The following is a 20,145-nucleotide window of genomic DNA, read 5'->3' as shown; positions in this document are numbered from 1 at the left end:
GACAGGAAATTTGGCGAACGTGTATCATAACAGCACGCTTGATAAATTCTCAAGCAGCCCGGCTGGAGATTATGCAGGAAGTCAGCCATTTTGCCATTCCAGGACGCGTTCCTTGACAATGTTCTCCAAGGAAACTCACTCAAAGGAGCGCTAAATGGCAACGGGTGTATCAGACAGATGGGCAGGTCGGAATTGTCAAGCTTTTAACGTAGGCGGGGTATAGAATGGGCCCCTGACACCACTTTAATGGCATGACTATTTATCATAACGAGAATGGCACAGCTCAATGATAACATGCTTCAAAAGGCCAGATTACCTTAACGCGGAAAAGATGAAAACGCTATATTTTGCTGTAGAAGAAGAAAAGGCAAGACAGATTATTGCAAACTACAGACTATTATGACACCACCCCCTGATCTAAATCCTACATGAGGGCAAAAAATTCTTCAACATGAGGAAAATTAAGAAACCTTGAGAAGGAACCAGGATGGCCAGGGTTCAATGGCTGCTGCAATGACAAATAATACACAATCAACAGGAAATATAGGATATTCAGAAGAATTGAAGAGTGTCTTAAGCCTGGATTCAAACAGTTCCACTAAGAAGCTATTATTCAACATAGAAAACATTGGTAGCTTTCCCTGATATAGACGAAACCAGCATTTTTTTATGATTTTTTTTTAATTTATGATACATGTTGCAAGAACAGCAATCCTACAAAAAATTTAAATGATCGTTCAGAAAATATGCGACTATGAGATATGTCTTCAAATTTTGATGACTTCAATTACAATTCGTTAATCTCATTTTATCATATTGTTGACCTTTAATCGGCTTCCGGCTAAGACTTGTCCTTTTTTCGTTGGGGAAAAAAACAAAACGCTGGCAGACAGACACCTGCAACAGTTACCCACCGCCAGTTCATATCATAAAACCACAGGCTGAATTATTAATAACACGTCTCCTCGGAAAGGATATTTACCACATTAGCCCGGAAACAACAATCACTGCCAATGGACCGCAAAGGCGAACCGTACTATCACGAAAATAAGACTGAAATGAAACCTTGTGAAAAATTCCAAGGGTGTATTTCAATACTATTAAGTGAGGGCGTGGGCGTAAGCAGACAGGAAAGAACATCGGTAAAAATAATGAACTCTGCCCACAGCGGCATCCTCCCCTAATCACATTTAGCAAATCAGGAAGAAGCATGTTCTTTCCTCACTAGGGGTGAGTAGTTTTATCTAAATATCAATATTATAAATACTGAGTGAATACTTGGATTGGATCGATACTATTGTTGTCAGAACCCGAAAAGACGGAGGACCCAGACGTTTTCACACGAGCTTTATTTTAGGGGAATAGGGCAGTCATGCGCGGGAACACAAACGCCAGAGGCAGACGAGATCGAAACCGGACAGGACAAACGGGATCGATACCAGACACAGGATACGCAAGCAGATAGCGGACAGGAAAGGACAGACGGAATTGATAAACAAGCAAGACGGGACAGATGGGATCAATACCGGATACTGGAGCAAGATACCGGACAAGACGAGATGGATGAGATCAATACCAGGTTTGGGAGATTGGAGCAAGATACCAGACAGAATGACACAGGCAGGCTCGATACCAGATATTGGAGGATGGAGCAAGATACCGGACAGGATGAGACAGGCGGGATCGATACCAGATACCGGAGACACGAGTAACATACTGGACAGGCCGGGACAGACGGGATCGATAGCGAATACTGGAGACTGGAGCAAGATACCGGACAGGACGAGACAGACGGGATCGACACTGGATACTGGAGCAAGATACCAGACAGGACGAGACAGACAGGATCAATACCGGATACTGGAGCAAGATACCGGACAGGACGAGACAGATGAGATCAATACCAGGTTTGGGAGATTGGAGCAAGATACCGGACAGAATGACACAGGCGGGCTCGATACCGGATATTGGAGGATGGATCAAGATACCGGACAGGACGAGACAGACGGGATCGATACCAGATACCGGATACACGAGCAAGATACTGGACAGGACGAGACAGACGGGATCGATAGCGAATACTGGAGACTGGAGCAAGATACTGGACAGGACGGGACAGACGGGATCGATATCGAATACTGGAGACTGGAGCAAGATAGCGGACAGGACGAGACAGACAGGATCGATACCGGATACTGGAGCAAGATACCGAACAGGACGAGACAGACAGGATCAATACCGAATACTGGAGCAAGATACCGGACAGGACGAGACAGATGAGATCAATACCAAGTTTGGGAGATTGGAGCAAGATACCGGACAGAATGACACAGGCGGGCTCGATACCGGATATTGGAGGATGGATCAAGATACCGGACAGGACAAGACAGACGGGATCGATACCAGATACCGGATACACGAGCAAGATACTGGACAGGACGAGACAGGCGGGATCGATAGCGAATACTGGAGACTGGAGCAAGATACCGGACAGGACGAGACAGACGGGATCGATATCGGATACTGGAGCAAGATACTGGACAGGACGAGACAGACGGGATCGATAGCGAATACTGGAGACCGGAGCAAGATACCGGACAGGACGAGACAGACGGGATCGATATCGGATACTGGAGCAAGATACCGGACAGGACGAGACAGGCGGAATCGATACCTGATACCGGATACACGAGCAGGATACCAGACAGAGTCAAAATACACGTCTTGCAGGTGCAGAGGTTCGTTGATGGACTGACAAGGCCTTAATGAGAGCACTGAGTTTAAACAGGAGGGAAGCCAATCAGGCAACGAGCAGCAGCTGGCGCCAAACGGTAATAGTGAGGGCAAATAGGCAACCGTAACAATTGTCTTAAGTTTGATAATCTCATCCCACTTTAACAATCCCTGTAATGTTGTTAGGGTCTCGTCAAATTAACCATTATTACTTATAAATTCAATCAAATTTTGGTCACACTTTATTCGCACAACTGATTTGATTTTCTAAATATTATATGATGAAAGATATGGTATTTTTTGGACTAACTGGAACACTCCGGTGTGGAATAAAAAACGCACTTTTGAGGAAGGTATACTTTCATATATAAAGTGAACATTATGGTGCAAAACAGAAGATAAAAAACATATTTCATAAAAAATAATAATTAAGGAAAGGAAATGAATGGATTAATTCACAAACGGTTTCTGTATTTAGAAGCATGTTGTTGTTGTTGTCTGCGTTGCCAGCTTTATTCACCGTATTTCTTTCTCTATAAAGGCACACTGGATTATAAGTCATACTTTCAAATACCTGCCTTATAGTACAGCAAAATACAGTATTTAATAATAATAATAATAATAATAATTTCCTTGTATTGTCATTCTGTGTAACAATGTACACAGAACGAAATGTCGATTGCACCTGACCCGTTGTAGCGAGCCGATGCAGCCGCAGCCAACAGAGGGCGCCGCCGACCACTTTTTAAGTCTTAGGAAGTTCTCTTGTTGACCTTTTGATACCGTATTTGTTTTACAACTATTTATTTGTTATACTGTTAATTTTGTTTACATCATATTGTTTATACTATGACTTAAATGTGAATTTCCCTTCGGGGATGAACAAAGTATCTATCTATCTATCTATCTATCTATCATTCTCAAAATATTGTGCAATTGGAGGTATTATTGAGTGTAATGTTGACTTTGTTATAGTTGAGTCTTTTTTGTTCGACTGACACATTTGTAATACAAATATTTATTTTTAATGTTTTACAGTTAAACTCTGGTGACTGGTACTTAAAATGTTGCTACTCTCTGCCGCCATCTCCTGGCTTGAAGTCATAATCGCAACCTCAGTAAGCTCATTCCTCAAGTACTAATAAACTCTTCTGTTTTTCATCTTCTTTCGGGGTTTGTGGTAACGTTTGGACTGTGTTTGAAACAGTTCTTTTCTTACTTTACCATTTTTAAGCTACACTAACAAACAAAACCCAGGGACGAGGATCACTCTTCACCAATGTTCCCTCTAATTTTCCACAGGTCTGAATTTCACTTTTGAATTAATTGACTCTTGTGTTATTGCAAAGGTTGTACGGCCTACAAACGTCATTTGTTTTTACAACAATTCTTTCACAAGATTTTCATTTCTTTTTTTTTCCTGGTATCTTTTGTCGCATAATATTAACAATTTTGGGGGCTTATTTAGTCGGTTGCACGATACAGTACTGTATTTAATCACATTTTTTTAGCGGATGTACAATGTTGGCAACAAGATTGACTTGGTATGATTGGAAATTATTTGAATGCAACACAAACGTTTTCTTCTTTTTCCCTGTTTTTTTAATTCCGTTTAAAAAATCTCATTGTGTTTATTTTTTTCCTAGCTGTTACTTTTTTATTTTTGTTCTCTATTTAGTTTTTTTCTTTGTTTCTTTCTTTTTTCTGGCTTTTTTTTTAATTTTTCTTTCTTTTTTCTGTTCCTTTTGTTTATTTTTTCTCGGCTTTTCACTACTTTTTCATTTTGGTATTTTTTTCTTTTTTGTTCTATTTCCCCCCCTTCCTTTAAGTCATTTTGTGCACAATTGTATATACTATTTGGTCGTGTAGGGAATAAAGAAGCAAAAACAACCTGAAGGGACCCAAAAGAGCCGGTTCTCTTTAGTGAGCCGAGCCGAAGAAGCTGGTTCTTGAAAAACTCTACCGACTTTACTCAACTTTGTTCGACTTCGAGATTGACTTCAAAATACCGCATTTAGAAAACAACGTCAGGGGAACCCGTGTATTCTTACCTTCATGCACTGTAACTTTGACTTAATTCGCTTCTTAATTAGCAATTTCGAGCCTTGATTTTTGTGCGCTGGCTAGATTTTCTTGTGCGCTGAGAATGTGCGCAGCTTAGAGGGAACATTGCTCTTCACCCCTTTATACATTATGACACTGAATGGGTTCATAAAGAATAGAAACTTTTAAGGCTGATTTTATAACAATTTCAAACTAAACTCATTGGGGGAGGGGCTCAATGATCATGAGATTTCCAAGCAAAAAGTTCCGGTACTATGCTTTAGTTACTCTGATCGGATCGATACCAACAATTTTAGTGTCGCCCGTCCCTATCCTTCACTCCAGGCTTACATTTCCCGCCAGAGGAATCATTCAGTGATAATATCAAAAAGTGTTTAGCGAGGCCGCTCTTGAAAGCATGGAGATTGCAAAGATGCAAAGAAACGGAAAGCGGTGCTGTTTACACACCAACCGGGAAGGTCGATTCTCAAAGCGGTTTCATTCATTCAGGGGATGAATAGAGGTTACATTAGCTTTAACATCAAATATCATCGCATCGCTCGAGAGGGAATATCCAAGGCCGGCTTCTGTTTCGACTGCAAACGCACCACCCCCTCCCCCCGCCTCACTTTTTAACACTCACGCGTCCTCTGTGTCAGAAGATAGACAGTGGAGATTTACAGTTGGGGGTCACACACTGCTTCTAATTAGCTTAAGTAGAAAGGAAAGGGAGGGGGATAAAGGGCTTCCAGGCTTCAAAATGAGAAGCATCTTTTTTTTTCGCCTTGCAACCTTTTTTCGCCTTTGTCCTAGTTTCAAATATACTCCTTGACTGCCAATGACGGCTCGAGACGATTTTGGTGTTAGCTTATACACTGCTATTGAAGGATGCCCTAATTTGCTGTTAGTTTGCTAATTATATCAATAATGTTATTGGTTGGAGCTGAAGTGTGTACCAAATCAGAGTCCTCTGGCGTGAGGCAAGAGAATTACGTGCCTCACTCAGCAGATAAATATGTTAAATACTGCTCCTTTTGAATAAAGCTTCATAGACAGTTAATCTTCCATTATTAAGAAATTCCATGCAATGACACAAGAAATGGTTTGATAAATCAACTGTCTGCTAGCTTACTGATACAATAAATACCTCTATTGTTTGGGGCTGAGGTGTACACCCTATTAAAATATTTGGTCTCATTATCGCCCTCTGTCATGATCGAGATAATTGCACGTTTCACTCTGTATCTGCAGAAGCTCCACAAAGTAATGTGTTACATTCAAATGGTGTTAATGATTTCATAATATTATGTATTTTGAAAACATAAGCCACAAATTGTAAAGTTAAATGACAGCTTCACTGTATTCGGTATTGGTCCCGTCCTGTCCGGTATCTTGCTGTTTATCCGGTATCGATCCCGTCTGTCCTGCCCTGTCCGGTATCTGTTTGTGTATGCTGTGTCTGGTATGGATCCCGTCTGTCCTGTCCGGTTTCGATCTCGTCTGCCTCTGGCGTTTGTTTTCCCGCACATGACGGCCCAGCTTCACTGAATAAATATAACCATTTAATATATGAGTGTTATATTTCCATGATTTTAGGTATAGATTTCTATCCATCCATCCATCCATCCATTATCTGCACCGCTTATCCTCAGTAGGGTCGCGGGGGTGCTGGAGCCCATCCCAGCCTTCTTCGGGCAGTGGGCAGGGGGCAGGGGACACCCTGAACTGGTTGCCAGCCAGCCGGTCGCAGGGCACACAGGGACAGACAATTCGCTCGCTCATTCACACCTAGGGACAATTCAGACCGGCCAATCAACCTGACATGCATGTTCTTGGAATGCGGGAGGAAACCGAAAAGCTCGGAGGAAACCCAAGCAAGCACGGGGAGAACATGCAAACCCCGCACAGGAAGGTTGGTAGCTGGAATTTGAACCCATGAAATTAGAACTGTGCCGCACACGCGCTAACCACCGCGCCGCCGTGCTGCAGGTGTAGATTTTTTTTTTTTTTTTGAACAACTTTTTTTATGATAGTTTTTTACATTATGATCAGTTCATACTTATTAGTACACATTTTTAACTGAAATAATTATTGAATTGTCTTTTACTTCTTGGCAAAACTTTGTGACTAAACAAATCATATGTGTGAAACTAAAATTGGATTAATTTGTTGTTCCAAATTATTTTTTTCCTTTGGAGATTTTATTAAATAAGTGTGAAAATACTGCAAAATAGCAGTAAACGTGTTAAACTCCTTTAAATGTCCCATTGTGGGCCTGCCAAGTATACTTATTTTAATTCACTTAATGGTGTAAATTATCGACAATTTTCACGGTACTTGTCATCTGGATGACTTGATTACGCCATTGTACTCATCCCTCTGTTTCTCAAGATGCTTCCAGTTTTGCAAGATGTAGATCTACTATTCCTGTTTCCTCTTCTATTTGTAACCCCACAATGGGTACAACAAATATGTATCAATAGGTATCCAAAATATCGCAGGATTTCATAAACAATAGCCAAATAAAATCACGTTTAATGAAATAATACAATTTTCACTCCTTCATATTAAAATATTTTAGCAAAAACAGTAGTGAATACGGTGAAATCCAACTGATAAGAATCAGAAGCGATATTGGAACAAAACGAGACAAATAACTCAAAGATTACACACAAAGTCGGTGAGCAACGCTTGAAACAACAGTGAGCAACCATAATCCCAAGTGTGGCAAGATAATTGATTATCAAACATCTCCAAAACTTCAAGTCTCATTTTGCTGAGTTTCCGGCAATGCAAAATTATTTTTCTCTTTTAATTAATTGACTCTTGTCAAAGGTTGTACGGCCTACAAACGTCGTTTGTTCTTACAATTATTTCACAAGATATACATTTCTTTTTATTTCCTGATGTGTTTTGTCGCATAATATTAACATTTTTGGGGCCTTTTTAGTTGGTTGTAAGATACAGAACGGTACTTAATCACATTTTTTAGTGGAAGTACAATGTTAGCAACAAGATTCACTTGAGATCATTGGAAATTATTTGAATGCAACACAAACTTTTTCTTCTTTTTTCCGTGTTTTTTTTAAATTCCTTTAAAAAAAATCTCATTGTGATTATTTTTTCCGAGCTGTTACTTTTTTCTTTTTGTTCTCTATTTACGTTTTTCCTACATTTCTTTATTTTCTTTTTTCTGGCTTTCTAAAATGTTCCTTCTTTTTTTTCTCTTCCTTTTGTTTCTTTTTTTTCATTTTTTCATTACTTTTTCATTTTGGTATTTTTTTCTTTTTTGTTACATTCCCCCCTTCTTTTAAGTCATGTTGTGCATAATTTTACATAATATTTGATCATGATGGGATTAAAGAAGCAAAAACAACCTGAAGAGCCGTTTAGAACCCGAAAGAGCCGATTCCTTTTAGTGAGCCGAGCCGAAGAAGCCGGTTCTCGAACGACTCGACTAACTTTACTCAACGTTGTTCTGCGACTTCATTTAGGACACAACGTCAGGGGAAGCCGTGTATTTTTACCTTCATGCACTGTAACATTGACTTAAGTCGCTTCTTAATTAGTAATTTTGAGCCCTCATTTTTGTGCGCTGGCTAGATTTTCTCGTGCGCTGAGAATGTGCGAGCAGTGCGCAATTGCGCACGCGCGCAGCTTAGAGGGAACACTGCCACCCAGTTCAATTGGGTCTTTGATGTCAATAGGAGTGATTAAGAAAAATTCAAGTCCTCACCCTAAGAGTGATTTGGATATTCAAATTCAAATTGAGTCATGAAAAGATGACCCCCCGACGAAGCTAAATCAATAATCACCAAACAGAGCGCAAAAAAATCCTTTATTCCTCCAGACTAAATTAGCATACTTCACTTTCCTCCGGCATCAATCATAAATTGCCACCTCGCCAGGAGCTGAGAGTCAAACAATCGTTGCATGGTTACATCGGCTCGCAGGTTGCGCTAAAATCGTTGAAGGTGGTAAGATACTTTTCAGCAGGTTGTTGGATCCGAGATAGCAAATGACATAAAATAAGAAAATCAGTGTGTCAAGAACCAGAACAGGATCAGGACCCAATCGCGTGACGTTCTCACACAAGCCTTTTATTTTGTGGGAAATGGGGAGTCATGCACGTTAGGTAGCCGGTCTGGCATGAAAAGACAGGAGGCCAGAAACCGACGAGATCGATTCCAATTGCCCGAGTTGATATCGGATCTGATGGGGTCAATACCGGACAGGACAATAAGGACAGGATAGATAACGAATCAGGATATCGAAAATAAACAGGACGGTAAAGAAAACTGGAGAAAATAACAAACAGGACAAAAATGACTGAAACAAAACTGGAAATCAATATAAAACAGGACAAAAATAAAAGGGAACAATACCGGACTTGAAATACCAACAGGAACAGGACCGGGTCGAAACCCACGTCTTGCGGGGCACAGTATCGTTGACGGACTGACAAACTAAGAGAGAGCGCACTGAGCTTAAAAAGACGGAAAGCCAATCTTTTAATGAGCTGCAGCTGGCACCACACGGTCAGGGCCAATTGGGCGCCATGGCAACCGTGACATAGTGGTGCCTCTAAAATCTATTCTTGAAAGGACTTGTTTAGTCGCTATTGCAAAGTTTTTTTTCATTATTAGATGATAATTTTTAGACCTGTAAAAAAAGGAAAATGGTTGCCGATTTTATCATACGCTCTTTGTCCTCACTTTTTGACAACACAATATTACAAACCAAATAAGGAAATATACATATACATTACCCCAAATCTGCCATTTTATCTAAAAACACATCAACCACATATAAAAAACAGCAGCTTGCTTGTACTGTAGCTGTCATATTTTAAATGCTATAATTGCCATTAGTATTTTTATTTACTTGGCATCAATATTGATTTATTTCATCTCTTTTGTCTGAAACGCAAGCCAAGTCAAGAAACATTTATTTGTATAGCCCTTAATCAGAAAATGTCTCAAAGGACTGCCACAATTACACTATACCCTGATCTAAAACTGACAGCTGGGCAAGGGAACACTGTAAACCTCAACATGGGGGACCGGGTAACAATACACAAAATATTTGAAATATATACATTTTTTTTAGGTACAGTAGGCATGACTGAGTTAATGACTGAGTTATCAAAATATTAACTCTACAAAAAATGGCAAGAAAAAATATTGTCCTATTGTCAGAAAACGTTGCTTTTTTATAATTTTTGTTTTGTTTTTCCATATTTTCCATTTTTATAGCAAAGAAAGAACAAAACCCAAAATGAGGAAACGTTTTTCCCCTTTCTTTTTTACATTTTAGGGAAAAAAGAAGAAAATTACCTAAATGTATGTGCATCCATTGAACCTTATCAATAATGTTGTTCAATTTGAAGATATGTTTTCGTCTTTTACTGATTATAAATACAGATAAAATAAAAATAATTTAAAAAAGGAAAGAATACAACTTACATTCTTTGAAATACAAACATTCTCAGCCTGACCAATAGTACTCTGGTTAAATTTTAATTTTCTTATTCCTGGAGTTTTTGTAGATATCGGGGTCCTGTTTTTTTTAATATATAGTCTTTCGTTTTGGCATATAACAATTAAAATTGTTAATAGGAACTATAAATATATATATATATATATATATATATATATATATATATATATATATATATATATATATATATATATATATATATATATATATATATATATATAGATAGATATAGACAGATAGATAGATAGATAGATAGATAGATAGATAGATAGATAGATAGATAGATAGATAGATAGATAGATAGATATTTTTTTAACTTGCTTAACTGGATATAAGTGGGACATATAATAGATGGATGGATCAATAGATCAATGGATCGATGGATCGATGAATATTTCGATAGATGGAACTTTGAACAAGTAAAATATTTTAAATAATTTGACATAGGTTCAATAAAAAAAAAGTAATATATTGTTTGGAAATTCTTCAAATTCTGGCTCTATTTAGCCTGTTTTGAAGATCTAGAAATGTTGGTAATTAATGCTAGAACTTTTCGAAATGTACTTGCTACCTGAAACTTAGCTCGATAATGTCATGATTACTGATGCAAGGTACCTGAGTCTGCTCCTTTGGCACCAACTGCCTCAGACACTGATTGGCTGCTTATCTCTTTTCAAACCCCTGTTTTCCTGTCACCCGTTGTCAGTCCGTCTGCGAACCTCAGCTCCGGCTAGGCAAGCCTTTTCGACCCTGACTTTCTCCTGTCCTGATTCCTGTTTGATTCCCGGCTGCGACCCCTTTTCTGTACTCGAGTACGTTTTTGCTCCACCGTCCCGGCCATCGACCTGTTCTTCCCCCGCTCTCGACACTGCCTTTCCTCGCCACGATAGTGCCACTTCCGCGTTCCGAGCAATCTGCTACCCGTGACCGACAATCACCGGATCGTGGGTGCAAGCCTTTTCCTCCTTCTGAATAAAACTGAGAAAAACGAACCCAAGTGGATCCTGTCTCCGTTTCTGGTCTCTGACAGATAAAGTCAGTTTGGATGCACTTTTAAGACTAAATGTATCCTGGGTCAAAGGACAGAATTGTTATTCCTGAGAAACCAGCCAATCGCAGTTAAGCTAACCAACAATTATTAGCGTTCTTACAGGACAAAAAAACACCGCTGTGACATAACTCTGCAGTTATTCTATAAACACAATTATAAGAATGCTAAATTTACTCGTATCAACCAAAAGTTGATTCAACAAGCTATGACAAGATCCAGTGGACTCCAAACAACAATATATATTTATCACATATTTTGGGAGAATATCTTCATGTGGATTGCACTCTAAAAAAAAGAGTTGTGACAAGCTGTGCTACATATTGCTTCAAAATAAAAAACCTGCAGATAGGCAGGTTAAAAAAAGGCTGATGCATTCAAAACACCAAAGACTGATGGTTGTTTCTTTTTGCCCTGTGGCTGGTAGCCAGAATCCCGCAGAGCTCAAAGTCTTCCTTGCAGCTGGAGGAAGCCTTCAGCTGTGTCCTGCCTCACCCTTTCCGTCTCTTTGCTTATCTCACATCTTTCACTCTCTCACATCTCCCTGCCCTGCTTGCCAAGAGACCTCATCGTCTCGTCGGGGTGACTCTTATTGAAATCAGATACCACTAAAGTTCATTGTACGACGTTCTCATTCCTCTCTGTTGTTTCGCGTTTTGCTGTTGTGTTTCTTAATAGTCATTACAAGCAACTGAATGCTAAATCCATACGTATGCCTTTTAGATTCCTGAATATGTTCCTGAGCTCTGAAAGAACAACCTGGAACAGAAGAAGCTGGTGTCATTCTACAGTGGTGAGCATTCTGGGTGCGGCATCATGTAGTGGTATCCTAGGAGCACGGCAGCAAACAGGAGAACCTTACAAAAAGTCATCAACACAACCCAGAAAGTCATCGACAGGTCTCTGCCCAGTCTAGAGGAAATTGCCGGTCTGTGCTACCACAACAGAGACAACATATTAAGGCCACCACCTTTTTGACCAACTCTCCTCTGGTTGACCCTACAAGTCTCTTAAAACTAAATAACAGTCTAAGAGACACTTTTGTCCCCACTGCCATCACTATCCTAAACAAGCATACAAGACTGAAAAATAATTCCCCTGGGTAAATTCCTGAGCTCTGAGAGAACAACCTGGAACAGAAGATGCTGGTGTCATTCTACAGTGGCGAGCATTCAGGGTACGGCATCATGTAGCGGTATGCTAGGACCACGGCAGGAAACAGGAGAACATTACAAAGAGTCATCAACACAGCCCAGAAAGTCATCGACAGGTCTCTGCCCAGTCTAGAGGAAATTGCCGGTCTGTACTACCACAACAGAGACAACATATTAAGGCCACCACCTTTTTGACCAACTGTCCTCTGGCTGACTCTACAGGTCTCTTAAAACAAAATAACAGTCCAAGAGACACTTTTGTCCCCACTGCCATCACTATCCTAAACAAGCATACAAGACTGTGAAAAATAATTCCCCTGGCTAAATTCCTGAACTCAGGAAGAGCAACCTGGAACAGAAGAAGCTGGTGCCATTCTACAGTGGCGAGCATTCAGGGTACGGCATCATGTAGTGGTATGCTAGGACTACAGCAGGGAACAGGAGAACATTATAAAGAGTCATCAACACAGCCCAGAAAGTCATCGACAGGTCTCTGCCCAGTCTAGAGGAAATTGCTGGTCTGTGCTACGACAACAGAGACAACATATTAAGGCCACCACCTTTTTGACCAACTCTCCTCTGGTTGACCCTACAAGTCTCTTAAAACTTAATTAAAGTCTAGGAGACACTTTTGTCCCCACTGCCATCACTATCCTAAACAAGCATACAAGACTGTGAAAAATAATTCCCCTGGGTAAATTCCTGAGTTTTGAAAGAACAACCTGGAACAGAAGATGCTGGTGTCATTCTACAGTGGGGAGCATTCTGGGTACGGCATCGTGTAGTGGTATGCTAGGACCACGGCAGGAAACAGAAGAACCCTACAAAGAGTCATCAACACAGCCCAGAAAGTCATCGACAGGTCTCTGCCCAGTCTAGAGGAAATTGCTGGTCTGTGCTACCACAACAGAGACAACATATTAAGGCCACCACCTTTTTGACCAACTCTCCTCTGGTTGACCCTACAAGTCTCTTAAAACTAATTTACAGTCTAAGAGACACTTTTGTCCCCACTGCCATCACTATCCTAAACAAGCATACAAGACTGTGAAAAATAATTCCCCTGGGTAAATTCCTGAGTTTTGAAAGAACAACCTGGAACAGAAGATGCTGGTGTCATTCTACAGTGGTGAGCATTGTGAGTGCGGCATCATGTAGTGTATCCTAGGAGCACGGCAGCAAACAGGACAACCTTACAAAGAGTCATAAACACAACCCAGAATGTCATCAACAGATCTCTGCCCAGTCTAGAGGAATTTGTCGGTCTGTGCTACCACAACAGAGATAACATATTAAGACAATCACCTCTTTGACCAACTGTCCTCTGGCAGACCCCACAGGTCCCTTAAAACAAGAACTAAGAGTCTAAGAGACTGTTTCTTCCCCACGGCTATCACCACCCTAAACAAGCACACAGGGCTGTGAAAAATACTATTTTGCCTATGTCCAGATAGATATACATGCATATTTGATTTATTTACTAATATTTTTGCTCAACAATGCTGCTACATACCATTGCACCATTCCCTTTGCATTGTTTTCTGTCAACTTAGGCAAGTGTACTATCACTACCTTATAAATGCTTACCTATCTTAAATATTATTTTTTTTTACCTTTTTTTTTTCCGTATTTCATATTTATACAGAAGGGCCATGTCCAATCTTATTGTGAAAAAATGTACTCCACGTTGTAGTGAATTCAAATACAAACTATTCTATTCCATACTATTCTATTTTTTTGTTTCCGGAATATTAAGGACAGAAGTTCTCACAATTTGTAGCTACTTAAGAAAATGACTCTACTCCTCAAACGTGATCTACCCAAAAAAGCAAAACGTATAATTTCATCCAATTTCAAATAGATTGAGGAGTATCAGTACATTAACACCAAAAACTACCTAAAACAAATGATTCTAAGGCAGTTTAGCTTAAGTGGAAAGCTTACTAATTTGCATAATGAATTGTCTATGATAAATATAAACGCAAGCTTAAATAAATTGATTGTGCTGAACAAAAATACAAGTATTTAATACTATTGTCAACTTGTGACAGTTGTCATCACCCTATATCAATTAATGTCAATCAGTTTTACCGCAAATAACACAAGCATAAAAAAATATATGATACTTATGTTATTATTGAATTAACACTATTCATTTTTTAATTCAAAAGACGGATTGTTAAACTCCAAATGCTGTGGGATGCTCTGCCCTCTGAGATCCAATCTGCAACATCAGTGGAACTGTTTAAATCTAAGTTTATAACACATTTATATTTTATAAGTAATAAATGAGCTATATTTCATGTTGACAGTAGATGTGTATAATTTTTATTGCAACATCCCTTGCAGCCTGGCCATGCATCCTTGAAAAGGCGATTACCTCATGTGCGTCCCTTATCAAGGTTTCTTCATTGTCCTCATGCTTAAGTTTTTGAGTTTTTCCTTGCCTTCATGTAGGTTTTAGATCAGGGGTTAGTGTAAAATAGTCTGTGGTTTGCAATAATCTGTGCAGTCCTTTAAGACTCCTTGTAATCACGGTCTATATAAATAAACATGACTTGACATGTATATATTACATTTTGGTTAACCTTTGATTATCAATTACCCACAATATCCCAATTAAGAACTATTATTTACTACTACAGTGGAACCTCGGTTTTCAAACGCCTCTCAGTTCGAACAAATCGGTGTTCGACCAAAAATTTCGAGAAATTTCTGCTTCGCTGTTTGGTCAAAAAATCGGAGTTCGAACGCCGGTAATGCCTGAGTGCGTACACTAGAGTGCAATGCTGAGCGGCGTACGGGTGTAGATCGTGTAGATCGCCCCTACCCCTGGTGACCAACTGTTATCACGTGCCCACTTGCCTCTTTTTGCTTTCGCTTTTAATATCGGTGAACGGAGTGTTTTAGCCCCTAACTATGCCTCCGAAGAAAGTCGGTGCAAGCAGGACAGGTGAAAAAAGAAAAGTTGTTCATACGACTATTGCCTTTAAGAAAGACATAATAGCTAAATATGAAAGAGGTGTGCGAGTTTCCGATCTTGCTAGGGGGAATACAGCATGCGCCTTCTGCTGACCACCACAAAGGTAAGAAATCCTATTCATAATTATTTTTTTTATCTTTTTTTTTTTTACACGTTCATGTTAGCATAATCTTTCGTACGGAAGATTACGATAACGCGAACCTACGATTAGCCTGTGTTTGCTTCATGTTTACGTTAAACATTCATGGTAAACATTCAGGGTGTTGGAACAGATTAAAACGATTTACATTATTTGTAATGGGAAAAATGATTTCGGTGATTGAACAAATCGGTTCTCGAACAGGGTTCTGGAACGGATTATGGTCGAGAACCGAGGTTCCACTGTGTATACTATTATTTCAATAATATATATCCAACTGTAACCATACCTTTCATTACCAAACTTTGGTGGTCCCCAACTACTTATGTTGCATGAGCAATGTTGATATCGATGCTGGCATGATGCATTTAATATAAGGTCTCTTGATCGACCAGTACTTCCGGTGGGATCAACCGGTAGAATGAGATCTATATCATGAGCAAACATGATTTGGGACTACTCAATGTACACTGCTGATAAATTGTGTGTGTGTGTGTGTGTGTGTGTGTGTGTTTGTGTGAAGAAGCCACACAGCACAAACACATAAATATCGGTACACACACACCAACATGATGCAGGCGCCGCACATCTTGGCAGCGTCAATCTAGCTGCAATTCAACTGTGGGAGTTATTCACTTGGTGGGCTTCTAGAGGGGTTTGGGTGGAGCTAAACAACTCATCCCACTCTCACACAAGAGACACCTTGATGGAACAAAGACAAGTATCGTAAATAAAATATTTTCGGGCTGTAGGTGAAGGGGGGGTCTCAAATGCAAAGTGAAAGCATATGAAACATGCATGTGAGGGGCTTCACCTGGTCTGAGAGGTCACAGAGATTGACTCCAGAAGACCCTTGAAAACATCAACTTGTATTTCCCAACAGATATTTAATTGAAAAAATAATACACAAATATGCAGGGTTGGGTAGGGTTACTTTAACTTGATTACTTTCAATAACTTTTGGATCACTCCAATACCAAGTATGCTATTAAAAGACAATAGAAACTAAATATGAATACAATAATGACTCACAACACATGGTAAGCTTTCTCTCCTGGCTTTGATCTCTTTGATCTCCGGCAAAACTAACATAAAATGTGACAAAAACAAAATGAAAATGAATCCAAACAGCTTGCCAACATCATTGTTGCCGTTCCATGTTCCATTACTCCCCAAGCCTGCACAAAATGTAGTAATTGTATTCATATTTAGTTTATTTTGTCTTTTATTACCATATTTGGTATTGGAATAATCCAAAAGTAATTGAAAGTAATCAAGTTAGAGTAACCCTACCCAACCCTGCAAATATGAAAAAAGGCCATCAAATATCATCGTGTCACCTTTATTTCCTCCCAAATGAAAAAAGAGTGACATCTCAAAAATTGATATACAGGTGACTCAGTGTCATCAGGAGGAGGTAGGAGTTAATAGCACCTGCTGCCCTCTAATGGTAGAGCGTGTTATTGTTGTTCTTTTACATTTCAGGCAATATTTTATCCTCCCGAAAAATTATATATTATTACTCTCTTATTCAGAATGAATTAACAGTGTACTTAATTATTCTGCATGGTTTAGTGGTCTGTAAAGATAACTGGAGGATATCACATGCATTGAATTTAATTCAGCTAAATCATTACATTTATATACAGGTCAATTCGATCTAGACATATTATATTAAAATCAATTTAATCTCATTTTGAATGAATATACATGTATTCATGGAAAAAGACCATAAAAGAAACAATCCAAAATGTAATTATTTGATAAGGAGTCAAATGGTTAGGGTTATTTAGAGAGTTTAATTTATTATTGTTGATTTAATGATTGTGAATATTGAACAACCTTTATAATTATAATTCATGGTATGTACATATTAATGACTAAGTATATTAAAATATTTTGGAAAAATACTCTCAAATACCTGTGAAACTTAAACTTCCGGACAACAGTCAGATAATAATAAAAAAAAAAAAACTAGAACATATTTTGGACGTTAAATAATTGGGTAGTTTTGTGTAAAGATCCTCAATGCCACTTTTTTGAGTAGTATTGAAACCGATACCAGATACAGACAGCACTAATACAATAAATATGTAGATTAAATGACATATATTTTTAAAGACTGGTATTATAATACTGGTAAATACCAATGACTCAATAAGTGAAACTAGTCATACCGATTAATCGGTGCACTTGGATCAAGAACTACGGATAGCAGGGCATACTTTTCATTGAGAGACTCAAATCAGTGGAGCTTACGTTATACTACAAATTCAAACCGCTAATCGATGAATCAAAGATTAGTTGGTGATTCATCAATTACATATGCTAACTTTGAAAAACGGGAAATAATTTTAGAAAAATAAGCATATTCAATACCACAATTGTTCAGAAAGATAACTTAACCAAAATCTCTAAATAAAATTCCCCTCCCCTTTGCAAAAACTGGCAGATATTTACTTCCAAAATGTTTGCCTGAGTGTTGTATTAGTTTCAAGAAAATGTGCCGTTCATTTAGTGTCATGATCCTGATTGTTAAATAGCCACTATGGATTGCTTCTAATACTGTTTTTGCCGATACTGGTATTAAAGGTGCATGTTTGGTCTCGGTATCGGTGGTGATTTCCTTAAGAGATCACATAATGGTGGGGACAAAACAACATGCATGTCAATTAAAACGTTTTCCCTGATTTTATACTTGTTTCATTCCAAATGGCACGTGTACCCAGTTACAAACCAGTTTAGCCTCCTCTGGTGGAAGGATGGGATACCACACCCAAACAATATATTCACATCCATACAAAATTACCAGCAAACCAAAACCAAAAATGTAATGCGAAATTGGCTGCATTATTTGAAGAAAAATCCAAAACGCTTCACTTCAATGGGATTATCTTCAAGATAATAAAATCTATATGTCATATAGTACCTGCTGTATATGCATTTGGGCATGCTCAACATGTGTAAACAAACGTTTTTTTTATGTTCTGTGGTATTTGAAGGCAGGTGTCAACTTGCGTTTTGGGGGAATTATCGTCATCTTCCGTTAATAAGTTTAAATGACTTTCAGATTGTTTTTCCTTAGCATTACTTTGCTAAAGCAAAGTTTCTCGACCCACTTTTGGGTCCCGACCTACCAGTTGAGAATCCCTGCCCTAGACCTCCCCACCAGCTGAACATTTCCTTGCGGGACACCTGATGATTTGTATGTAAAACAACTTGGAACAATGACTTAAAAAAGTAAATGCGCCTACCTTTGTGACAAGGGGCTCGGTGTCCTCCAGGATGGAGATGAAGGGGGTCTCCAGGAAGGAGGAGAGGAACTCCACCTGGACAAGCTCCTCGCTGGAGCGCGGGAAGGCGAGCACGGCGCTCATCCCGCGCACCACCAGCTCTTGGCAGGCGCACCGGGCCAGCGACGCCGGCTCCCATCCAGCCGGTGAGCGGGCCACTACCTCCAGGCTCAGGTTGTAGGGGAGCAGGGGGGCGCTCCGGGCCGGGTTACTACCGGGGGTGGTAGAGGTGATGGAAGAATCCGCTCCGGCTCCGGTGGTGGCGGACGCGCTCTGGTGCCGGAGGCTAGCTAGGGCGCGGTTGAGTGCGTTCTGTATCCGGGCCGGTTGGCGGGCGGGCAGGAGCGCGCCGAGACGCACGGCGTGTCCGATCCGGGCGAGGACGTGGCAAGACGGTGGCGGCAGCGTGCAAGGCTCCGGTGATGAGAGCGCACCGAGCAGCAGGAGCAAGAGGAGGTGGTAAAGGAACAGGGGTCTCCCAAGGGTGAGGTGGCAGGTCCAGGGTCCGGAAAGGGGCACCATGCTGCAGCTCCGACACGCGACGCAGGAGGACTGGGCTCCGCTCTGCAGGAGATGGCATAGCTCCCTCCGTTGGCTCCCGGCTCCACCGCTTCACCGGGACTTGATTTTGCTTCCTTTGTGGTGCAATGGACTTCTTGTTTTTGTTCCGTATTCTTGTCTGTCCTGTGTCGGACCTCTGTCAAGTTTTGGATTGAACGCGGAGGAAAAAGACGCGTGTCTGGCTCGGAGCTCGGTGCGGCTCCTCTTCGGCTGTCTGCTGGAGAGATGCACGCCGGCTGCGTGCGCGCTTGCCTGTGCGCGTGCACAAGAATCCTCCCGCCCTCCAATAATGTTACCTCTTTCAGGGACGGGCTCTTTTTGAATGTTAATGGAAATTCGGAGGGTAACTGAGGGGCTTTGTTTATTCACCAAAGTAGAGAAATCGGAATACTCAAATGCACAAGTTAAATAATAAGAAAATGCATGGACTTCCAGATAGATTGTAAAACTTAAATTTTAAAACCATAAAATATTAAATAAGAGTAAGCATTGTATATTTTTTTGTGATATACATGTGGTATGATCTACTGAATAGGACTTGGAACATTTGATTCATATCCCAAAAAACGTTGGGTGTTGGATTTAGACAGGTCTGACATTAAAGTGAAAGTTTTACTTGGTCTTGGTCAATGGCATATGTTTGGTCTTGGCATTGTTGAGGACATTACATGTTTAAAGGGATCACATTATAT

General features: G+C 39.9%; 1 protein-coding gene across 1 annotated transcript in view; it reads right to left on the bottom strand.

Moving 5' to 3' along the window:
* Nucleotides 1-19,656, bottom strand: part of grin3ba (glutamate receptor, ionotropic, N-methyl-D-aspartate 3Ba) — a 258,657-nt gene extending 239,001 nt beyond the window's left edge. The window contains exon 1 of the mRNA XM_088354891.1: nt 18,854-19,656. Coding sequence (XP_088211017.1) covers nt 18,854-19,414 — 561 coding nt within the window. The 5' untranslated portion in view covers nt 19,415-19,656. The remainder of the gene's footprint in view (nt 1-18,853) is intronic.
* Between the last annotated feature and the right edge of the window lie 489 nt (nt 19,657-20,145).

Source organism: Urocampus carinirostris, chromosome 15, assembly GCF_059441175.1.
Source record: "Urocampus carinirostris isolate Australia breed hairy pipefish chromosome 15, RoL_Ucar_1.0, whole genome shotgun sequence".
Classification (NCBI taxonomy): Eukaryota; Metazoa; Chordata; class Actinopteri; order Syngnathiformes; family Syngnathidae; genus Urocampus; species Urocampus carinirostris.
Note: the sequence above shows the minus strand (reverse complement) of the source record. Positions and strands in the feature narration are given on the sequence as shown.